General features: G+C 47.5%; 2 protein-coding genes across 2 annotated transcripts; both read left to right on the top strand.

Moving 5' to 3' along the window:
• The first annotated feature begins 548 nt into the window (after positions 1-548).
• On the top strand, positions 549-6788 carry LOC136544682 (peptide methionine sulfoxide reductase B5-like). Its single transcript, XM_066536758.1, has 3 exons — positions 549-729; positions 6268-6424; positions 6505-6788. The coding sequence occupies exons 1-3, from the start codon at positions 632-634 to the stop codon at positions 6652-6654; spliced, it is 405 nt and encodes a 134-aa protein (XP_066392855.1). The 5' UTR covers positions 549-631; the 3' UTR covers positions 6655-6788.
• A 5588-nt stretch (positions 6789-12376) lies between these two features.
• LOC136498889 (trimethyltridecatetraene synthase-like) lies at positions 12377-15752 on the top strand. Its single transcript, XM_066494601.1, has 2 exons — positions 12377-13347; positions 15006-15752. The coding sequence occupies exons 1-2, from the start codon at positions 12403-12405 to the stop codon at positions 15639-15641; spliced, it is 1581 nt and encodes a 526-aa protein (XP_066350698.1). The 5' UTR covers positions 12377-12402; the 3' UTR covers positions 15642-15752.
• The last annotated feature ends 8683 nt before the right edge of the window (positions 15753-24435 follow it).

Below are 24435 nucleotides of genomic sequence, written 5' to 3'. Positions count from 1 at the left end.
CGCGCGAGGGCACGCCCCGCCGCCCCGCTACAGCGCACGCCGCCAACACTGCCGAGCGCGAGGAAGAGGAGGAGGCCCGCCCAGGCCGACGCAACCGCCACCGTGCGCGCCCCTGGGCGCAACGGCCCGCACCACGGGCGCCGAACCCCGCGGATCCGGCAACAACGCGACGCCTGGACAGGAGCCGCAGCTACCGTCTCCCAGCGCCCGCCCAGGCGCTGCCCGCCGGAGATCCACGCAGATCCGATCCTTGGACCGCCGGATCCGGTCGCTGAAGCGAGGAGACCGCCGCCGAAGACGCCGGCGCCACCACCAGCCTCAATCACCTCGCCGAGCCCCAGGAAGCCGCACGCGAGCTCGTCCTCGACCGTCGCAGCTTCCACCGCGAAGAAGAGCCTCGATTCTAAATTATAACATATTTTGATTTTTTTTTTATCCATAGCTTCCGTTGATTTGGAATATGTCCGGATACAATGTATCTAGAAATGAAGGGAGTACCTACAAAAGGTTGGTGACTGCCGTTACTACTCCGTACGTCGCTCCATCGCAGCCATACATATCATCCTCTTCGGCTCTCCCCCCTGCTCCTTTAGCGAGGCCGGTGTTTTCTCTTTTCCTTCCTGCTGCGGCGATGGCGTCGGGTGATAACAGCAAGCAGAGGAGCGAGGAGGAGTGGCGCGCCGTCCTCTCCCCCGAGCAGTTCCGCATCCTCCGCCAGAAGGGCACCGAGTCAGTACTCTACCCCCCTCCTCCTTTTCCCTAAGCGACTGCCGCTAATGACGATTGATTTGTGGCTGGGGCTGCTGCTTATCTGTTGTTCATCTGATCTACTTTCCGTGCCCGTGGATCGATTCGATCCGATCGGATCCTGTTTGAGGTTCTTCGTAAGTCCGTTGTCTGATACTAGTGGCCGTCGACTTCGATGTCAGGACCCATGGCCACCGGTTAGTTGAGATTACTGATTACTGATATTTGAACCCGCCCTAGAGTTGCCGACGGAGGGATTCTACCTCCTCTTTCAGATTGTTGTTCGTCTAGTTCATCGAGGGTTGCGCCAAGTACTCTTGGATTTCGGTCTCAAACTATTCTCCAGTTTCAGTCTTCAAGTTGACTTCTGATATAGAATGAGTCTAGAGAAAAAAAAAATGCCAACATGTTAGCCTTGTCATGCATCTAAGTTCAGACTTGACACTTGACTTTAAATATCCTTATGGTTCGATTTCTCATTTCTTAACACGATCGGGTCTCTTGGTTTAAGAGAAACACATGTAGTTGCTGCTCTGTTGACATGTGGATTTGAGCAATTCCAGTGGCCAAACTAAAGTACTCCTTGTGTTACAAACTGTAAGTTTATTTTGGCTTTTCTAGATAGCGAATATCTGGGTGCATAGCAAAAGCTACGTACCTGAAAAGCCGAAATAACAACTTACAATTTGAAACAAAGTAAATATGATTCGCAGAGAGCATGAAACATTATCTTGTGTTGGAAGAGTACTGCTGATTGGCTGTACAGAGAGATTGGGGGTTGGGGGGGGGGGGGGGGGGGGGGTGATAATATGGATCCATCAGGGTTTTAAATCTCTGGATATAAGTGTTCGGGGAGGATTTAGCTATTTGCTCCCATGTAGTACAATTTAGCCGCTATAGCCTGATTTTTTCGACGATTAGCTATTTGAGGAGGCAGATCGCTAGATGTCATGGCCTGTGATTTGAAATACTGATTGGAAGTAAAACACTTCCTCTGTATAATTTGGGTCCACTGTATGTTCATTGGAAAAAGCCCCTATTACTTAGCAAGGTTGGGCGTACAGTCTATTATACCTGCAGGCCATGTGCTAATCATCATTCCTCCTTATCAGAGTTGGTATACAGTCTACCATAACTTCCAGATCCAATTGTCAGTCGGCTATAATTGGAATATCTTGTGGGTAAAATTATAGCACAATTTTGAACAGTCATTAGTAGTTACCGCCTTTTTTTTGATACGGGGAGATTCCCCATTTCCATTCAGCGAACGGAAATACTCAGTTAACAAGATCATAGAAGATTACAGAATGTGCTTAACCTCCAGCGCAAGAGGAGACTATGCTATTACCAGAAAAGAGTTTAACCAGGTGGGCTAACAGAAGAACTAAGAGTTTCTTAGCCTGCTGACAAACCAAGACGTTGAAAGAAAAACAGCAAGACTCTAATACAGAAGATAGCAGCACCACGCCAGAGAGACAACTATCAGACTAGAAAAGACTTTTCATTAACTACGCAGCTTCTTCTCCCTCACAGCAGCTCACCATATGGTTGAACATCACTTTTGTAACCTGAAACTTAGTTGTCCGAGGGTGGCGACATCTTGCTTCGCTTGGATGCCAGGATCTCCATGGCCACTTTTAGCATCGTGTTGACCCCGTTCTCCAGCGCCTCGTTGTCCATTTCTGCAAAGAGACCTGTCCAAAATTTCATTAGGGCTCCAGCATGACAAACAATCTCCAAAGGATTTTTAATCAGCTTCTTATCGAAGCAAGCTTTATTCCTTGCTTTCCATATCGCCCAGCAAATGGTTGCTTCCTCTTTGTTGGTGTTTCGAATCACCGGCTAGTAAATTTATATCTGCGCGTCTAGCCCGGATGGCGTGCTCGGAGGACACAAGGATTTATACTGGTTTGGGCGGAATGTCCCTATGTCCAGTCTACTGTTGCTCGTGTTACCAGCATTAGTTTGTAGTAGGGGTTATAAACGGGCGAGAGAGGGAGAAGGTCCCAGGTCTCTGGTGGAAGGATTGAAAAGTGCTGAGAGTTTGTCCAGCCGTGTGCTCGTGTCCCTCCCATGGGGCGTCTTGCTTCCCCTTTTATAGATGAAGGGGAAGGCGCAGATTACAGAGAGAGAGAGAGAGAAAAGGAGAAAAGCGAGGGAGAAGAAGGCCTCCAGGGTCGCGGCGTCCTTCATCTCCATTATGCGGGTCCTGTCGGTCCTGTAGATGATGACAGGGACGGCTCATGTTGCGGCCCTGTTCGTCACTGGCGCTATACGCAGGTGTCGTCAGCCGGTCGTGGCGCTCCACTCCGTTCCTGCGGGTGGCGTGGTCAACAGGTACTCCTGTCGGAAGTCGTACGGGGATTAGGCAGCACAGCGCCGGCATGTCCGATACTGCTGGCGACGTGAGTCCCCAGGTATGGTCCGGCGGAGTGGATAGGCTGGACGGCGGCGGGAGCCTGCGCCAACTCTCCCTCCGTCGTGACGATGAAGTCCAGGCTCCCGAAGCGCACATGCACGCCCGGGACCCAGCTGACGCTGTGACTAGCCATCCGAGGCCTGATGTGGACGTCGAGACGCGCAATAAGCTCCTACCTGGTGCGCCAACTATCGGTGTTTCGAACCACCGACTAGTAAATTTGTATCTGCGTGTCTGACCCGGATGGTGTGCTCAGAGGACACAATGATTTATACTGGTTCGGACGGAATGTCCCTACGTTCAGTCTGCTGCTGCTCGTGTTACTGGCACTAGTTTATAGTAGGGGTTACAAACGGACAAGAGAGGAAGAAGGTCCCAAGTCTCTAGTGAAAGTTTTAAAAAATGCTGAGAGTTTGTTCAGCCGTGTGCTCATGTCTCTCCCATGGGGCGTCCTGCTTCCCCTTTTATAGGTGAAGGGGAAGGCGCAGATTACAGAGAGAGAAAGAGATAGAAAAGGAGAAAAGCGAGGGAGAAGAAGGCCCTTAGGGTTGCGGTGTCCTTTATCTCCTTTATGTGGGTCCCGCCGGTCTTGTAGATGATGACGGTGATGGCTCCACGTCGCGGCCCTGTTCGTCACTGGCGCTATACGTAGCCTCCTGAAGGCAGTGTTCACCTAAACGGATTAAACGGCCAGTAAACGGTAAACGATGGTAAACTGTTTTGTTTAGGGGGTAAACATAAATTAAACGGTTGACCGTTTAAACGGTCAAAAAAAAAAAGGAAAAACGGACTAAACAGCTGTTTAAACGTCCGTTTAGTCGAACACGAGGTAAATCTAGTTCACTTTTGTATGGATAAATTTGTATACTTAAGTTTATTATATTTATAAATGTGTACACTTGATATGTTACATGCATAAATATCTATATTTAGTTCTTTTCACATGCATAAATATATATACATACCAAAATAATTGATTTTTACTCGGATAAATTTGTATAAATGCTAGAATACTTGATTTTTTACATGCACATATATAATTATATGTATATTTTTTTTAAAAGTACAAAACCGTTTAGACCGTTTAACTTCATTTAAGCACCGTGTAAACAGTCTAAAGACCGTTTACCGTTTAGGAAAACATTGCTTGAAGGTGATTCTGGTCTCACCACTTTTGGTAATTAATTATTAGTATTTACCACCTGTATAACAAACATTTACAAGATGCCTAATGAGTGGAGGAGAAGTATATTGGTACCGATCTACAAGAATAAAGGGGATATTCAAAGTTGTACTAATTACCGGGGAATTAAGTTGATGAGCCATACTATGAAGCCATAGGAAAGAGTTATCGAGCATCGCTTGAGAGCAATAACGCGGGTCTCTATGAACCAATTTGGTTTCATGCCCGGAAGGTCAACCATAGAAGCCATTTTCTTAACAAGACAAGTTATGGAGTGGTATAGGGAGAAGAAGAAGGACCTACACATGATTTTTATTGACTTGGAGAAGGCTTATGATAAAATACCAAAGAATATTATTTGGTGGGCTTTGGACAAACATAAAGTCCCAACGAAGTACGTCGGGCTCATTAAGGACATGTACAATAATGTTGTGACTAGAGTTCGAACAAGTGATGGAGACACGGATGACTTTTCGATTAGGATAGGACTACATCAAGGGTCAGCTTTGAGTCCTTATCTGTTTGCCTTAGTGATGGATGAGGTCACAAGGGACATACAAGGGGACATCCCTTGGGTGTATACTTTTCACGGACGATGTAGTGCTAGTTGATGAAAGCCGGACATGAGTGAATCAGAAACTGGAGTTATGGCGGAAGACTTTGGAGTCCAAAGGTTTTAGACTCAGTAGAACTAAAACTGAGTATATGAGATGTGACTTCGGTACTACTACTCGGGAGGAGGAAGATATTAGTTTGGAAGGTCAAGTAGTGCCTAGGAAGGATATATTTTGATATTTAGGATCAATGCTACAGAGAGACGGGGATATTGATGAAGATGTTAGCCATAGAATCAAAGCAGGGTGGATGAAGTGGCGGCAAGCATCTGGTGTCCTATGTGACAAAAGGGTATCATAGAAGCTAAAAGACAAGTTTTATAGGATGGTGATTAGACCTGCTATGTTGTATGGTGCAGAATGTTGGCATACGAAAAGACGACATGTTCAACGGATAAGTGTCGCGGAAATGTGTATGTTGCGTTGGATTTGCGGTTATACAAGAAGGGATCGAGTTCGGAACGATGATATACGTGATAGATTAGGGGTAGCACCAATTGAAAAAAAAGCTTGTCCAACACCGGTTGAGATGGTTTGGACATGTCCAACGGAGACCTCCAGAGGCACCGGTGCGTAGTGGAATCCTAAGTCGGGATAGTAATGTGAAGAGAGACAGAGGAAGACCGAAGTTGACTTAGGTAGAGGCAATAAAAGGAGACTTGAAAGGATGGAATATACCCAAAGACTTAGCCTTAGATAGCCTTAGATAGGAGTGCTTGGAAGACAGCTATTCACGTGCCTGAATCTTGATTGCTTCTGCTGGGTTTTAATTCTAGCCTACCCCAACTTGTTTGGGATTTAAAGACTTTGTTGTTTTTGTTGTTGTTGTTGTATAACAAACATTTACAAATTTCAATGCCCTATTCACTTGGCTGATAAGCCATGGCTGAAAGTACTATTGACTGATTTGTTGTGAGAGAAAAATACTGTTCGTTGGCTGGAAAAGTACGGCTTATAAGCAAAGCGAACAGCGTTTGTGATGCTGTTTTGTGAGCTGTAACCTCTATCAGAAGAGTGGAGTGATTACAGGTGATCGTTCGTACGTGTGTGTGACTGTGAATGGTTTATTAAGCTCTTAAGGCTATGTTGAGTCATGAATTCTCAATTAATAAAGTTTGAAAAGGAATAAACTAAATCTATATCGCTAGAAAACATATATTGGCAATTCCAGTACCGTACTTTCTGTTACCTTGGAGGCTTGGACCTTGATTTAGGAAAATAATATCATAGCTGTCACTTGACATGTAAATGGTCCTATAATAATAAAACATCTGTTCTCAAGCTAGGCTCATATTCATGTCCAGGTTACCTGGGACAGGAGAGTACAACAAATTCTATGGCGATGGGGTTTATAACTGTGCTGGCTGCGGGACTCCCCTGTACAAGTCCACCACAAAATTTGATTCTGGCTGTGGCTGGCCTGCATTCTTTGAGGGGCTTCCAGGAGCCATAAACCGAACAGTAAGCCTCAGTAGCCGTTAATTTGACCTCGTACATCCCCTCCTTTCTCTGTTTCAAATGTGTATATTTCATTGTTTCAGCCGGATCCTGATGGTAGGAGGGTAGAGATCACATGTGCAGCTTGCGGTGGGCATTTAGGCCATGTGTTCAAGGGAGAAGGCTTCAAGACACCTACTGATGAGCGCCACTGCGTGAACAGTGTTTCTATCAAGATCAGTCCTAGCTCCTAGATCATCTTCCCCTAGATGAGATTCTCGTGTCTGGAACTGTGGGAAGCACAGCAAAACGATGAATAAGATCTATTCAGCATATGTGTTACTCTGATTGAGAGATGAATCTATTATCATAATCAGTTGTTACTCTACGTGATTTGTCATTTACATCAGCTGTTGTAATGTTTTCATGAAAGTTATCCTGATGTTGCTTTGTCCATTTATTTTCCCAGAATGTTGAGGCCCTGTTTGCATCCTCTGGGGCTAAAGTTTAGTCAGGTACTGTTTGGATCAAGGTACTAAAGATTAGCCCTTTACCCTACACCCCTTACCCTACAATGACCAATTTGCCCCTAATTTATTACGCATGCACAACCATGCGTCGGGGTGGATGGAGGTAATATGAGTCCTTTGTCCTACAGGACTACTTGTAGCCCTATTTAAACCACCTTGAAGGGGCTAATGGAAAAGGAGTGGGCTAAAGTTTAGCCTCCATAGAAAGCTAAAAGTGATTAAAAGGAATGAGCTAAACTTTAGCTCCATTGATCCAGGTCGGATAGATGTGAATTGTGATCATTACTCGGCAAATGAACCCATGCTCTGGAAGTCTGAACACGGACATTTGGCTTTTAACTCGTTTCCACTGAGGGTTTGTTTGAAATGCAAGTCATGTTCTTGAAAAAAAAAATACAGGAATTTTATAGGAATCCTACAGGAATTTTACACATATCAATTCAATTTCACAAGAAAAATACAGTAATAAAAGAATTTTTCCGCGTTCGCCCTAAAATGCACAACTGCATATCCACCATCGGTCGCACTCGCAGGCCGGCTCGCAGGCCGAGCCATTACCTTCGTTGAAGCATGGTGTCGGGCTCACGCTGGCTGTCGCGGTCACGCCTACCACTGTCTACACTGCAGCCTGCGATCCAACTGTCCGATCCTTTCTTCTGTTCGAGCAGCTACAACATCAGATCAGATCGATGAATGAAGTATCGGTAATGCTCGGCCACCTCCGTCCGGATGCGGCTCTCAGGCCTGCGGCGCAGCGGACTGGCCCTCATCTCTCTCAAAACAAATCCTCACTCCACCTCACAAAGCACGCGCCGAGCCGAAAATGCATTCCCAAGTCCGAAAGAAACGACTCTGTCGCTGCCGCCGCCGCATGACTTGCAACTCGCGCCAGCTAGGCCGCCGACTTTTGCTACCTTTCTCTTCTTTGTTCGGTCACGGCGACCGGCATCCCTCCTCCATCAGCTGCAGGTAGTAACGACTTCTGACACCGCCGCTGCACCTGCATCTCGTGCTAGCCGGGCTGATTCCTCCCCGCCGCGCCCCCATCCCCTGCGAGCGGACAGCGCTGGACGATTGCGGCCAAGCGAGCAGGGCGCTGGAGCAGCAACAGCGGGGCCGCACCAACGAGCGCTAGCCTAGGGCGCGAGCAGGCGCGGGAGAATCGTAGGAGGAGCGACTGGCCACGCCGACGGGCGCGAGCGCAAGGAGCGATGTCCCCTTGACCCGAGCTTGCTGGCTACCGTAGTTCCTCACTAGGTAGGCCGTCGCCGCCTGCGACGCCGTGTTTCAGGCGTTTCAGACTTATGTTTCAAGTATTTCGTGTGGATGTTGCAAAGTAGATCTGAGATGTTGCATATGTTGCAATAACAATATATGTATGTTGCAAGCCTATGTTTTAAGTGTTTTAGACGTATGTTTTAAGTGTTTCATCTGGATGTTGCATATGTTGCTATGGCTATACACGTATGTTTTGAGTGTTTCAGATGTTTCAGAGTTATGTTGCATGTGTTTTATTTGAATGTTGCAAAAGGAGATCTGGATGTTGCATATACTTTTATGGCTATACATGCATGTTTCAAGCGTTTCATCTGTCTTCAGACGTATGTTGCAAGTGTTGCATCTGGATGTTTTAAATATAGATCAGGTGTTGCACATGGGATGCGCGTGGAAAGTGGGAAGGGGCGCCAACGGTCCCCACGGGGCACGGGACCCTGGGTAGGCGCATGAAAAGTAGGCACGGGCGGGCGAGCGGGGGGGGGGGGGGGGGGGGGGGGTGGAGTGCAGGAGCGCGCCGGGGAAATGAATCGGCCCGGTCCACCGTACCATCCAACGGATCTCTTTCCGATCGGACGTCCGGGCGCCGGCAGTTCTTTTTTCTTAAGGAGATGAGGGACTTATAAATTTGAAGTGATTTTAAGGATTTCTTTTCTGATCCAATCATCTTTTCATCATTTGTTTGGGAGTTAGATTCCTAACACCCAATAGTGGCACCAAGTCAAGAGGAGATGCGAGAGCGTTCATAACTTTGGAGGGATGTATGTAGCTCAACAAATGGTCAAGGAACCTCCCACGTAGCAGTTCTATCTGCGTCACCTGGCGGTCCCACTGCTACGGGGCACGGATGATGTCGCCGCACCATCTGCCACGGCCTACGGCCATGTTTTTCTATTAATTATAATTAACTATCATTATAAGGAGCCTCTCGTCAGGGATGAAGTAGCTTGATATGTTAATTAAGCAGCCTGATGGTGTCAGTCATGTGTGACAAGGGATGCTTGCGTGTTAGTAATTTTGCTGCTTGCGTTTGCGTTGGAGTTGGAGGATAGCAACATGCAGTCTTCCTATCTTGGCCAGCGCTAGGGTCAGGTGAGTTATATTAAGATTAACATAACATTTTATAAAATGGCCCAGTCGGCCAACCATTTCTTCATATAAGGCCTTGTTTAGATGCCATCCAAATTCCAAGTTTTTTCACTCTCTCTCCATCACATCAATTTTTAGCCGCTTGTATAGAGTATTAAATGTAGGTAAAAAAAAATAACTAATTACACAGTTTAATTGAAAATCACGAGATGAATCTTTTGAGCCTAGTTGATCCACGATTGGACAATATTTACCAAATAAGATGAAAGTGGTACTACACTTTTTTTTTGCAGAGTGAACGAGGCCTAATTTTAGTTGCGGCGGCTTTGTGGTCGCACTCGCAAGTCGGATCAGCGACGTCAATCAACTTGGCAGTAGGCATGTTGTTTAAAAAAAAATTAGGACCTATGCCTAGTATTGTCTCCAAAATTAGCGCCAACTTGATGCCGATGGCAGTAGCGTATATTTATTTTTAAAATTAAGACTGAGACTTGACTGTGTAGGCCTGTTTCTAAAATTATAGTGCTATAATAATTGTTGGATGACGTTGGCTGTAGTATTTTTTTTCTCTTTAGTTTATGTAGTAGCTCATCCCGCGCCCGTTGGAAAAAAAAGTTGGCGCTTTGCCTTCTTCCCGTTGCAGTTAGGAGCATTTCCCTTTGGGAATCTGCACTTGCAACTTTGTCGCTGCAGAGCAGTAGATCTTCACGACATTGGCGTGGCCGGTAGAGCTTTCGCCTTCCGAGCGAGAGTAGGCAACCTGCAGCTCGGCAGCGAGTGCTTGTTTAGTTCCAAAATTTTTTCCAAAAAATGTTATAGTAGTCGTCACATCGAATCTTACGATACATGTATAGAGTATTAAATGTAGAAGAAAAAAAAAACTAATTGCACAGTTTGGTTAAAAATTACGAGACGAACGTTTTAAGCCTAATTAGTCTATAATTAAACACTAATTATTAAATAAAAACGCAAGTGCTGCAACAACCAAATTTCTAAAATTCGCGAATTAAACACGCACTCAGTTAGTGACTGACGGGGTATTCATCCGTTTCAACGTGGGTCTTGTTGACAGAGACAAGGAGCGTACGGAATACTTATCACCTGCAGAGCCTACTCCGTAGGCCCTTCGGCATCTCTGACCCCCCTACCGGTGCTTTGTACTCGCACTACCGGCCGGCACAGATACCAGAGTGGGCCCAACCCAGGTGATGCTACTACGGGCGTCCTTAACCGTGCGACTTCAGCTAGCTCAGAGTAACCCATGTCATCACTTTTTTATGTGCGAGAGAAAAGGCGAAAAAGAGAAGAGACCATCTCTTGTCCTAACACCTATCTCGCTGAGAAAATGAGTTAGTCTATGTACCTGTTCATAAAGAATGAAGAATGAGAGTAGGAGGAGAGAAGATATAGAATAAAAAATTATTTATATATGGGGTATATATAATAAAGTGGCAACGATATGACATGGACGAGGTAGCTGCTGTCTCGTACTGTTCAGAACACCCTACGAGAACACAGCTGGCGGATGCCAGGGAATCGTACGGGAGGTCCGGATGATAGGACAGGTTTTAAAAACGTGCGTCGCACGGTACGGAGTCAATATATTCTAAATTTGACTAAATATATTAAAAATATTAATATTTATGATCTCAAATAAATATTATTATATAAAGTACATCATATTTAAAAAAAAAATCTAATTAAACTTGAGAATGTTTGACTATCGAAATACAAGATATTCACTTATTTGGGACAGAGGGGATATGTTTATCTCTTAGTCATTCATCCTTACTATCCTCTGCCCCAAGCCCCCAACTCTGCTATCTCCGTTCTTTCGACTCGACTCCATTGTTTACAGCATGTTGCACGTGCTCTATTTTCAACCATGTGCTCACAAAGGGCGCCACGTGCAGCTGTGGGTCTCCGTCTAGCATCATCTAGTGCCCTCACTAAGGGCTCATTCAGTTGTATGGGATTACTTTCGTTTATGGGCCGCATAGCCAACCCAAATGACTCCTTCCTATCCGCTCGTCTCGTCTAGCTTATCCACTCGTCCAGCTGAGTCACCGTAGCTTCTGAGAAGAAAAACACCGTAGGTCCACAGCGGAGCTAAGACCGCGCAGCTCATGGCGGTTGGCCAGGGCAGAGGCCACCCGCGCACATCTCGTGCTCGCCACGGCCGGGGGCGAAGCTCGCCCGCGTGCAGCTCATTGTAGCCCAGGCGGAGCCTGCCAGCACACATCTCGTGCTCCGCCTACCCAGTTTGCTATGGCCGGGGTGGAACTCGCCCGCGCCCAGCTCGCGACACCCGTGATTGAACCCGACCACGCACAACTCGCACTCCACCTGCACAATGTGGAGACCCGCCGCGGCCATCTCCACCGGACCTGCCATGGCCTTCCCGAGTGCACGATCTCTGCACTACCGGTGAGCTCGACACCGGTGAACTCCACACGCCGACGAGCTTCTATCTCTCAAGCAGCAAGAAGATGCTGCGCTGAAACTGCATGTTGCAAGAGTATGTTTCAAGTGTTTCAGAGGTATGTTGCAAGTGTTTCGTATAGATGTTGCAAAAGTAGATCGGGGTATTACATATGTTGCAATGGTTGTACACATATGTTGCAAATATGTTTATCTGGACGCTTCATATGTTTTAGACATATGTTATAAGTGTTTTATCTCGATGTGTGCATATATTTTAAATGGTTTTAAGTGTTTTTGCTAGTGTTTCAAACGCATGTTGTAAGTGTTTCAACTGTTTCTTTTGTATGTTGCAATTATTGCATCTGGATGTTTCAAAAATAGATCGGGTGTTGCATCTCTCTCCTCGTCTTCTGTTGCCTCGCCTCGGTGTCTTCTCTTTCGATGTTGGTGATGTTTGAGCAGCGTGGGCCTCGCATGGGGAGGACGGCGTGGGTGAGGCGAGTCGTTCGAGTGGCGCGAAATCCGAGCGGGCAGGGCGCACGGCACAAAGCAGGCATTGGGCGGTGGGAGATGCGTCCGGACGCGGGCTAGGGCCGGACTGTCTATATAAATCGCCCCGTTCTTGTATGCACACAGGCAAAGAAAAGAATAAGCACATCCCAGCTACTACTATACTACGTTCCGATGGAGACGGAACTAGTCTCTTTCCTGGCCGTCGTGCTCGCCACCGCTCTTCTAGTCGTCACCATCCTCCGACGCAAACGCAGCTCCAGCTCCACCCGCGAGTACAGGCTCCCACCAGGCCCTCGGCCGTGGCCCGTGATCGGCAACCTCAACCTGATCGGTTCGCTCCCGCACCGCTCCATCCACGCGCTCTCGGCGCGGTACGGCCCGTTCATGTCCCTCCGCTTCGGCTCCGTCCCCGTTGTCGTCGGCTCGTCCGTGGACGCGGCCAGGTTCTTCCTCAAAACCAACGACGCGTCGTTCATCGACCGCCCCAAGATGGCGTCCGGGAAGCACACCGCCTACGACTACTCCGACATCGTCTGGTCGCCCTACGGCGCGTACTGGCGCCAGGCGCGCAAGCTGTGGAAGGCCAACCTCTTCAACGACAGGCAGCTCAGGTCCCAGGAGCACGTCCGCAGCGAGGAGCTACGCGTGCTCCTGCGAGACCTGCGTGCCCTGTCACTGTCCTCCTCCGCGTCCGCGGGGCGCGGCCAGGTCGTCGCGCTCAAGGAGCACCTGCTCATGCTGAGCCTCAACGTGATCTCGCGCATGGCGCTGGGCGGCAAGTACATCGGCGAGGGCACCGCTGGCTCGCCGATCTCGCCGGCCGAGTTCAGGTGGATGGTCGACGAGCTCTTTCTCCTCAACGGCGTGTTCTGCATCGGGGACTTCATCCCGTGGCTCAGCTGGCTGGACCTTCAGGGCTACGTCGGGAGGATGAAGAGGCTGGGCAAGATGTTCGACCGCTTCTTGGAGCACGTGGTGGACGAGCACAGCCAGCGACGCCGGCGAGAGGGCGACAAGTTCGTCGCCGCGGACATGGTGGGCCTGCTGCTGGAGCTCGCCGACGACCCCAAACTCGAGGTCCCCATCAAACGGGATGGCGTCAAGGGATTCGCTCTGGTAAGTAAGACACTAAAACCGGAGGTGGAGCCGTGGAGGCTTATACTAATACTAATTCACCCCTTCGATACTAGCTGAACGATTTAATTACAAGATTAATTAAACTTAATATAACAAGCAAAGCAACACATGAGGATTGTTATTCGTTCACAACATCACTAAAAATTCTAAAAACAAAATAACAAAGGACCAAACTATGTGTAATATAAGAACCGTGAGTTATTGGTCACATGGCAAATAAACATAACTAGCATATATCACTAGTGTAGAACTGAGCTACATTCCCGGTTACTATTCCTAGTTTCTCAACCGAGATTGCAATCCGGGACTAAAATGAAAGCCCGTCATTTAGTCCCGGGCCAGTCAACCGGGAGTGAAATGGGACATTTGGCCTCGGTTGGTTACACGAACCGGGACTAAATGTCTTTTCTTTTCTTTTCTTTTATGTTTTCTTTTTCATTCAGTTCGTTTTCATTTCAAATAGTTCTTTGTGTACGTATTATATGCTACTATTGTACGTCCATAAATAAGAATGAAACTAGTTAACAATAATTCGTGTGTTACATTGAGATCAGTCATATTCATCAAGTTAATACAAATCATAATTGTTTAAACCAAGTCAATACAAACTAGATGTTCAAGTACACACCAAAGTTTATGCAAACTTAAGTAGATCATCAAGTTTGACTAAAGTCGTACTATGAACTTGGCGTAGTGTAGGTCACCGATGTAGTATGATAAAATAGCATTGACGTAGACCAACGCATTAAGCAGTGCATTCTCCCTTGCTTCATAAGTACGAGCATAGGGTCTACTAACGACGATTAACGTGGTTGGGAAGTGGGTGGGTTAGATCCCCTCTTAGTCACAAACAACTTGTCCTGAAATCCTTCAGCAGCGAGTGTTGGCCTTTCAGCGGCATATTTCCTTAAATCCTGAAATCGAGTTGTGTAGGGTGTTCTAGTTTGAAAAGATGGTTCCTATTTAGGTCAAGGGGTGGCATTGTGATATTTCCTCCTCGATGAAATTGTAAATTTCTTCAGTTTGGCCTGAAAAACGTTTCTGTGGATGTTATATAGATTAGTAGGGGCCAATTGTTTGAAAGAAGTTTTTTATTTTCAAAAAAAATATTAAAAATCTTGTTTGATCTCTAAACCTTTATAATTAATTTATTTGAAATAAAAAATATGGAACTAGCTACAGTTTCTTTTAAAAATGTTATCTATCTAGTGATGCTCTATTTAGAGTTATTGGGATCATATTTGTTTTAAATAAATGATAGACCGACTACAAACAATAAATTAATTAATAGAAACAGAAAGAAAACTATTTTCAAAGAACTGTATATAGATCATAAACATGTAGATAACATTTTTAAAATAAAAGTTGACACTAGCTGCGTACTTTTCTAATTTATAAAAATATAAATTTTAAGAGGTCAAACCGTTTTTTATTATATTTAGAAAATAGAAAACCACCTATGAAACAGAGGACCAAACATGTGGCAAATTTGGACAGTTAGAAGGTGCCCGTTATCTATTGGCATTGCAGTTCAGTTGAAAATCAGACTGGTGTATGACTTGAAGGTTATTAAAAGATATAATATACTTTGCCCTTTTTAAAATAAAGAACCTCTGATGTGACGAATACGCATGCAGGACCTCATCGCTGGCGGCACGGACTCCTCAGCGGTGACCATCGAGTGGGCCATGTCGGAGCTCCTGAGGAATCCCGATGTGCTCACGAAGGCCACCGAGGAGCTGGACAGCGTCATCGGCCGCGAACGCCTTGTCATGGAGGGGGACATTCCGAACCTGCCGTACCTGGAGGCCATCGTGAAGGAGACCTTCCGCTTGCACCCCGTGACACCGCTGCTGGCGCCGCGGCTGTGTCGCGAGGACGCGTCCACGGGCAGCTACGACATCCCGCGGGGCACGCTCGTGTTCGTGAACGTCTGGACCATCGGCCGCGACCCTGCCGTGTGGGGCGGCGACGCGGAGGAGTTCCGCCCGGAGAGGTTCGTCGGCAGCGGCGTGGACGTGAAGGGGCAGGACCTGGAGCTGCTGCCGTTCGGGTCCGGCCGCCGGATGTGCCCGGGCTACGTCCTCGGGCTCAAGATGGTGCAGGTGACCCTGGCCAACCTGCTGCACGCCTTCGCGTGGCGGCTGCCGGATGGCGTGGCGCCGGAGAAGCTGAGCATGCAGGAGAAATTCGGACTGGCCGTTCCGCGCTTGGTCCCTCTCGAGGCCGTCGCCGTGCCCAGGCTGCCAGCACACCTCTACGCCGGGCACTGATGGATGTCTACCCGTCTGCCGTAGTGCCCAGTAGGGAAGGTAGGGGGTGTTTGGTTAAGATGTACTTTTTGGAAAAGCTGCTGTGTGTTGTGTGATATAAAAAAATAGGCATGAAAAAAGTATAAGACTGTTTGGTGAAACCGCCGTGGCTTTTGAAAAACACCTACGAGCAGACCTTACTTATCATTTGTAGTCCACCTCACTCAACTCTCTCCCCCTCTCACTAACTAACGGACCTCACTGGTCATCTTCTTCCATCTTCCTATCTCTCACCGACGAGCACACGCCACCCGTCCTCCATCTGCTAGAGCGCTAGGGCCAGGGCCGGGGCTGGGGCTGAGGCTGGGGCTGGGCGACGGAGCTGGGGCTCCTGCATGCCGCTCAGGGTTTAGGCTAGGCGCCGAGGCTGGGGCTCCCACACGCAGGTCGACGGAGCAGGGTTGCCACCGCCGGAGCCACGCATGCCACCGTGACAAGGCCACGCACCGCGTGCCCGCTGCTGGAGAAGGCAGGGTCGCGCGCCTACGCAGGCCGCCGGAGCCGCGCTCAGGGCTCGGAGCCGAGGCACCCGTGGACATGGCGTGGACCTGCTACGTGGAACTGTCCGTTGATGTTTACAAAGCACCAACTACTTTATTACATCATGCTCATTTACAAGTGACTGCTGAGTGTCATACACTATTTCTTCACCGCTGATTTTTCTCTATAATTTATTATTTTATACATCATGTACTACCATTCTACGTATTTATATAGCAGGAATTTCGAGATATGCTCGGGGACATCGTCGTTCGTTTCGCGACCTACGCTCGGGGACTGCCTCGATCACTCTCCGACCACAGCTCGGGGATTTCGTCGCTCGCTTCTCGACCTACGCACGGGGACTGCCTCGATCACTCTTCGATTACAGCTCGGGGACTTCGTCGCTCGCTCCTCGACCTGTGCTCGGGGACTGCCTCGACCACTCTCCGACCACGGCTCGGGGACTTTGCGTCTCGACTACATGCGACTGGCAACTCGCATACAGTTGGGATATTTTTTCTCCTTTAGACCTTACTATAAGGCTCATACCTCACCTTCCAGCAAGCTCGGGAACTACATCGGTACGACCCTGTACGACGATTGGATTCTCAACTTAACTGGGAATTCTTTTTAGACCCTGGCACCACGTGCCTACGTCACTTACTACCAGGCTCGGGGACTAAGTGGGCACACTTCACCTTGCGGTGAATGTGTTTGTTTTTCGACCTCTACGCCTCTGATGATCAAAGACGCTACGCTTCAAGACACCCTTACGTTTCTTCACAGAAACCCAAGTGGGCACACTTCCCAGGACGGAAATCTTTTTCTTTCTTCTTAAGAGCACCATACATTCTTTGGACAACCTACTTCTCCGGCGACAACGGTGGTCGGAGATATCAAGAACTCAAGCCTCACTATTCGGAGAAGGTTAAAATGGCGTGTCGCATCAGAATACATGGCGCTCGGGGACTAGCTGTGGGGGATATACCCCCGGGTACCACAAGATGGTACATGGGGCGCACCATCCGAGGTGGCCCGGCCCGTAAGATCGAGGCAAGCACGGCAAGATTACAAGTTGTACTAGATATTATAATAGTACCAAATAGGATATTTTATTTGTAACCCTCCTCCTCCAGAGTATATAAGGAGAGGCAGGGGTCCCCCTCAGGGGACACCTCAATCAATACAAATAATGAGACACATGACGTAGGTATTACGCCAACACGGCGGCCGAACCTGTATAAATCTTGTGTCTTGTGCCTCTATAACTATCTGGTTCCTGATTACACGCACCGTCTACCGAGAATCTACCATCATGGGCATACCCCTAGATGGACTGCCGACCATATTTCGTCGACACCCGTGCAGCCAAGGTGCGACCGGCATTGGATCCTCGCAGGGGAGGAGCTAGAGGGAAGAGCGACCGGCGAGGGGCGGCGGATGTCCTCGCTGGAGCTGGAGTCGAGGGCAAACTCGGCAACGAGCGGACACAACTTCTCCCTTTCCTCGCGACATGCTGTGGACAGGAATAGAAGAAAAAAACGAGTCGGTATCTTCATAATCATTATCAGGTGGGTATGGCCCAAAACCAGCGGAAAGTAGGGGGAGATGCTTTAAGTTTTGTACTAGAGCAAAAGCAACTTTTTGGACTAAAGAAGTTGTTGCTTTTCACCCCCTTTGATTGACTTTTGGCTTTTGCAAAAGCAAAAGCAGGTTGGAAAGCCCAACCAAAGGGGGCCTAAACCAAATTACAAATTAACGAGATGGTGAGCTTGTTTTCTAGGTGCACATAATTCTCAATAGGAGACACTAGATATATAGTACTCCCTCAGTTCCAAATTAAGTCGCTTTGATTTTTTTCTAAATAAATTTTGCTATGTATCTAGATATAACGTATGTCTAGATACATAGTGTTCGGTCCTTAAAGGCCAAATCTGACCGCCAAATAAGATAGAAAAAGAGGAGAACTAGCATGTCTTACTCACATATTTTATTTATATTAACATCTTTCCACATGTATTGGAGAATAAGTGTTTTGCACGACACATTTATGAAAACCACCAATAATATGCTCGAAATGCGCAAAGAAACAAAGTGTAAAGCTATCCTATGCGAGCACTAAGGAGGAAAGGCCCACCTACCTAACACAACTGGGCCCAAACACGCGCAAACGTGGCCCAGACCCAACACCTAACCCACCAATGCAAGGCAGTCGCAGGGAAGCGCCACCTGGGGTTTCGACCCCAGGGTCACCCGACCCCTTGTCGGCACCGCCTGTCGATAGCCTATGCGTGGGCTGAGGTAGAACCACCCAAAATAACACGTTTCCGGAGGCGCTCGTCTTCTACTAGACACTAAGCACCTCGAAAGGGAGCTACATCGGACAGTTTCATCGAGCACACCCTCAAGGGAGAACTCGAAACAATCCACGTTTACATTCAGAATCCAATAATGAGTACGAGCTTACAATACTTAGTCCATTTCATACAACAAGAGTTCTAAGAAATTATTTATTAAAATACCAGAGTTCAGAGTGCGATAATTAAACCACGGAATGAAAATAAGCATCTAGCAGAAACGATACAAGGATCTATCTGGGCCCACCAGAAGAATCCTCCACACAAGAGCTGCTACTCAAGCTGCACCTGCAATAGGGGTAAAATAAATCCTGAGTACACAATGTACTCATAAGACTTACCCGACTAGTGAGAATAATTTTCTAACTCCAAGGAATATGATAGGCAATATGGGTTTACTGTTTTCTTTTTGTTTGAGAAAAGCATTACTAATAGTTCATCCTTGTCGTCAAGTTTTATTAGCAGTCATGATTACTTCATTAGCTACCCATTCTAGGTAAGCACCTGTTCTATTTTTAAGCAAGGGTTGAGTAATCAAAACTATTTTTCCATCTTTCATCTTCTAGTTCTTACCACGGTGCTAGACCATAGCCAAGTCATATCGTCTCACGAAAATGGCGATTCACGAACCAATGTATCCCAACTGGGTACCCCAAAACACACGCCCTGTTTATACCCCAGGCACAAACAAGACCAACCTATTCCACTTCTATCAAGGGGTCTAGGTCTCCATCCAAACTTGGACTCCAAGCCCCCACACTTCGGACTCAGTCTCGGTATGGTGCTTAGACCTCCACCTTTCTCCGCCTCCAATCAGTCAGTCTGGAAAGAGCCGGAACCCACAATAAGAGCGTAATGAGCATTTCCGCTTCCATAAGCAAGTATGTACTCAGGATAATAAGTCTATGACCTGACTACCATCCACAGCAACGGACGGTCTTTAATCAACACGAACAGGAAAAATAGTGTAACCAAGCTAAGCCTCATTGGCCGCGGGACACAACCTGTTACACCCACCAATACCCATACCATATTCCTACCCTATCTCCATTTTTCCTTCATCATTTTATCATGAGAGTAATTATAATAATCACCTATTGTGAGTAACGACAGGTTACTCACGCTACCGAAAACCTAAGCATAACAGCTACTCGATCCTGTACTAGGACTCATATGACAGTTATATCTATGCATGTGGTTTTCATAAAACTCCTATAACGTAAATGCATATCACATATATATATTCAGTGATTATCAAAATTAAGGGTTATGCACCAGGACTTGCCTTGGGCAGGCACGGTGTCAGCTGAGTCAGTCAGTGGTGGCTCCGGGACCTCCTCCTGCATGAGAATCTCCTCCTCGTACTCCTCGACAATCTCCTTGAACTTGTGATCGCTAGTGGTCACGATCTCCGCCAACTCGTTCTCTACATGTATGCGATGATGACGCAACACTTAGCATTTATGCAACAATAACTCTTAACATAAGAATACGCATACTAAGCTACTAAGCTAGCTCTAATGACTAAGGTACCAAGCTAACTATCATCTTCATCAAGCAAGGTGTTGGATTCAATTAACAAACACCTAGCTTTACAAATGAAGAATATATCTTTATTTCTACTAATGATTTAATGTATATTTGAAACAAAGAATATTTAACTACCCTAATGTTTAATCTATTCTAAAGCTACAAAAATTACAATGAACACATAATAATACCCTGAAGCTACTATAAAATTTTCAGGACTAAATCTATCACTAATTTACCACAAAAATTCCTATAATATTTAACCTAATAATATTAAGCCCTCTCAAATGATTTAATAGCTCCTGGTATCAACATGTATATATATGAACTAAATACACTAACTGTCGATAGAATATCGTCGGCAGTCCACCAAGGGGTATCCTGCGATGTTAGATTTGTCGGTGGGGGTGCGTGTAATCTAGAACCAGATGGTGACACAAGGCATAGAGACAGCGATTTAGACAGGTTCGGGCCATCTGATCGATGTAATACCCTACATCCTTTGTCTTTAGTGTATTGTATTGAATATGAGATGTATCGATCGGTCCACTAGGAGACCCCTACCTCTCCTTATATACTCTGGAGGGGTAGGGTTACAAGGAAAGTATCCTATTTGGTACTATACAATAGCCTGCGGTGCACGGCGAGCAGCGCCGTGCATGCCTTGATCTTGTGGGCTGAGCCACCTCTGATGGTGCGGCCCATGTCTTGTTTTGTGGATATCGGGGGCCATACCCCCATAGCTAGTCCCTGAGCCTGACAGTAGGTAACGTAGTCATGTGGTGCCAGGGTCAGAAAGTAGAAGAAAGGCAAAAGACTGGCCGAGCAGGCAACAAGTCCACGGGCGGAGTCCTAAATTGAAAAGCGCATATTCACCGCAAGGTGAAGTGTGCCCACTTAGTCTCCGAGCTTGCTAGAAGATGAAGAATGAATCTTGTAGTAGGATCAAAGAAAAAGAAGTATGAAAGCTTGCTGACGTCATTTGACATGGGCGTATCAAGACCCCAGACGTATAGCCTAAGATCAGCACCCTGATTTGAAACAGCATGGAGCAGCTTGATAGCGCACCGATGAGACATAGCAAGATCCGACCATCAAGGGAGCCCCCCCCCCCATGTAGCTGGCGACGTCCGAGCACCGAGGAGTCCCCGGCGTAGCTGGTGATGTCCGAGCATCGAGGAGTCCCCGGCGTAGCTGGCGATGTCTGAGCACCGAGGAGGTCCCAGCATAGCTGGCGACGTTCGAGCACCGAGGAGTTCCCGGCGTAGCTGGCGATGTCCAAGCACCGAGGAGTCCCCGACGTAGCTAGCGATGTCCGAGCACCAAGGAGTCCCCGGCGTAGCTGGCGACGTCCGAGCACCGAGGAGTCCCGGCGTAGCTAGCGATGTCCGAGCACCGAGGAGTCCCCGGCGTAGCTTGCGATGTCCACAAGGTGAAGTGAGGTGAAGTGTGCCCACTTAGTCCCCAAGCACAAAGAATCCGAGCGTCGAGGAGTAACCGACGTAGCTGGCGATGTCCGAGCACCGAGGAGTCCCCAGCGTATCTAGCGATGTCCGAGCACTGAGGAGCCCTCGGCGTAGCTGGCGATGAAGTACAAGCAATGAACAGTCTGTTCAACTGGTCGGCGACGAAGTGAACATTGAGTAGAAGCGACCGACAAATAGTCCGATCAACTGGTCGGCGACGAAGTCCATGAACCTAGCGGTCCGACCAGTTGATCGATGGAAAAGTCCGAGCACCAGGTGGTCCGATCACCTAGACGACGATCCTACAATACAAATATATAGAGTGGGTAGTACATGATGTAAAAATATATGAACTCTAGAGAAAAATCAGCAATGACGATGAAATAGCGTATGCAGCTCGACGATCAGTTGGTGTGAAGATATATTTATATTTAATATAAACCACCCGACTAGTTAGTGTGTAGCTGAGTCTCTAGCCCTAGCTAGCCTGTTAACCATAACGCGGAGCGTAGAGCTCATGTGCGTGTAAGAAGAACAAAGTGTCACTAAAGAGCCGCTGCCGACCACCCATAACGCAGAGGGCAGACGCTCATGCTCGTATAGGGAGGAGCCAGAGACAAGGCCGTCTCTGGGGACATCCGAGCATCAACATGTCTGTTCGGGGGTTCGGAAAATTGTTTGGAGAGCAAACATGGAGAAAACAGCTCGAAGAAATATTATGGTGATATACGAAGATTGGAGAATATTTAGAAAGATATTAAAGCACGACTTAGCTTTAGACAGAACGTCTGGTCAATGGCGTATGGCGTTATCTGGTCGGCGACACGGCAGCTCACTTAGCGGCTCGCTTGATGGTTGGAACAAAGTTGATCTTGTGTTGGAGTAGGACGGACGTAGTCGGAGCTTGGTGGTGTCAATCCACGTATGAAGACATGCGCCGTGGTTGTCAAAGGATGTCGACGCGATCAGCCGAGTTGTCGCGAAGGATGTTGATCTTGAGTTACGCCATCTGGTTCGCTAGGGATCGGCGCGCATGAGCCCCTACCTGACGCGCCAACTGTTGATAGAATATCATCGGCAGTCCATCAAGGGGTATCTCGCGATGGTAGATTTGTCGGTGGGGGTGCGTGTAATCTAGAACCGGATGGTGACACAAGGCGTAGAGACAGCGATTTAGACAGGTTCGGGCCGTCTGATCGATGTAATACCCTACGTTCTGTGTCTTTGGTGTATTGTATTGAATATGAGATGTATCGATCTGTCCACAAGGGGACCCCTGCCTCTCTTTATATACTCTAGAGGGGTAGGGTTATAAGGAAAATATCCTATTTGGTACTATACAATAGCTTTCGGTGCACGCCGAGCAACGTCGTGCATGCCTTGATCTTGTGGGCTAGGCCACCTCTGATGGTACGGCCCAAGTCTTGTCTTGTAGATACCGGGGGCCATACCCCCACACTAACAGATAGAGCAAACTTTTAGGAACCTAACAAAATTTGTTTCACAATTTTTTGGACACCTACTTGATTTTATATGATTTACCAAAGATCAGCTCAAAAATTAAATTAGAAAACTATTTTTAATTCCTTAGGAAAAGAAAAATGAATTCTCCCATGTGGCCCACACGCATGGCCCCATGCGACACAACGTGCTCTCAAACCTTCTCACTTAATCCCCTGGGCTTTTCCTAATTCACTCGCGTGCACCCCCAATGACTCAGTGCACGGCGGCGCGGCGAGCGGCAACACTGAGCGCTTACGCCGGCCACCTAGGACCTACGCGGGCACACCTATTGGGTAAATCACCATCTCCGACCCGAGCGGCAATGGTAAGCAGCGGTGAGAGGTGACACGACTTGCTGTGGAAGGCTTCAGCGGTGCGCGGTCATCCACGACGACAGTGCCGCTGTTCCGGTGGGTTAGAGTAGCTACAGGCCTAATTGGTTAGCGCGTGAGCATTAGGAGGATACCCTAGACTAGGCTGAGGTGACAGTTGGGGCAAAGGATGACGGAGAAGGGCTGGCCACGTGTGGCCGAGCCATGCGCGTGGCGCACCGTGGAGGCACGGTCGCGTCAGCGACAACGGAAAGGCGGTAGCGATTCTGCTGACGTGCGTAAGGTGGAGACGGAGGCTGAAAGGTCCTAATATGGCTAGAGGGGGGGTGAATAGCCTATTTAAAAATCTACAAATCAACTAGAGCAATTTGATTAGTATGACAAATAGCGTAATGCAAACTTGCTCTAGCTCTACAAGGGTTGCAAGCCACCTATCCAACAATTCTAGTTGCAATGATTACTTAGGCACACAAACTTGCTATGTAATTACTCACTAAGGGCTCTCAATCTTGCTACTCTAAAGAGCTCAACTAGATGAATGTAAATGATAAAGCAAGCTCTCAATTCTAATTACTCTAAAGAGCTTGTATCAACTAGTTTGCAAGAATATAAATAAGTGAGTAGGATGATTATACCGACGTGTAGGGGATGAACCAATCACAAGATGAATATATAGCCAAACACCGGGAGAATGCCAAAGACAAGAGACAATCGATTTGCTCCCGAGGTTCACGTGCTTGCTAACATGCTATGTCCCCGTTGTGTCGACCAACACTTGATGATTCGGTGGCTAAGAGGTGTTTCACAAACCTCGTCAACACGATAGGACACCGCAAGAACCGACCCACAAGTGAGGTAACTCAATGACACGAGCAATTTACTAGAGTTACCTTTCAGCGCTCCATCGGGGAAGGTACAACTTCCCTCACAATCACCGGAGACGGGCATGAACAATCACCAACTCATGTTGATCCTCCACCGCTGCACCGAGCCATCTAGGTGGTGGCAACCACCAAGAGTAACAAGCAAAATCCGCAGCACAACACGAATACCAAGTGCCTCTAGATATAATCACTCAAGCAAT

This window comes from Miscanthus floridulus, chromosome 1 (genome assembly GCF_019320115.1).
Source record: "Miscanthus floridulus cultivar M001 chromosome 1, ASM1932011v1, whole genome shotgun sequence".
NCBI lineage: Eukaryota > Viridiplantae > Streptophyta > Magnoliopsida > Poales > Poaceae > Miscanthus > Miscanthus floridulus.
Note: the sequence above shows the minus strand (reverse complement) of the source record. Positions and strands in the feature narration are given on the sequence as shown.

Excerpts from the sequence above, each read along its gene's own strand:
- LOC136544682 (XM_066536758.1), top strand. The coding sequence starts at position 632 with ATGGCGTCGGGTGATAACAGCAAGCAGAGGAGCGAGGAGGAGTGGCGC. Across the intron at positions 730-6,267 it reads CTCCGCCAGAAGGGCACCGA|GTTACCTGGGACAGGAGAGT; the intron begins GTCAGTACTCTA and ends ATTCATGTCCAG. Across the intron at positions 6,425-6,504 it reads CAGGAGCCATAAACCGAACA|CCGGATCCTGATGGTAGGAG; the intron begins GTAAGCCTCAGT and ends TCATTGTTTCAG.
- LOC136498889 (XM_066494601.1), top strand. The coding sequence starts at position 12,403 with ATGGAGACGGAACTAGTCTCTTTCCTGGCCGTCGTGCTCGCCACCGCT. Across the intron at positions 13,348-15,005 it reads GCGTCAAGGGATTCGCTCTG|GACCTCATCGCTGGCGGCAC; the intron begins GTAAGTAAGACA and ends ATACGCATGCAG.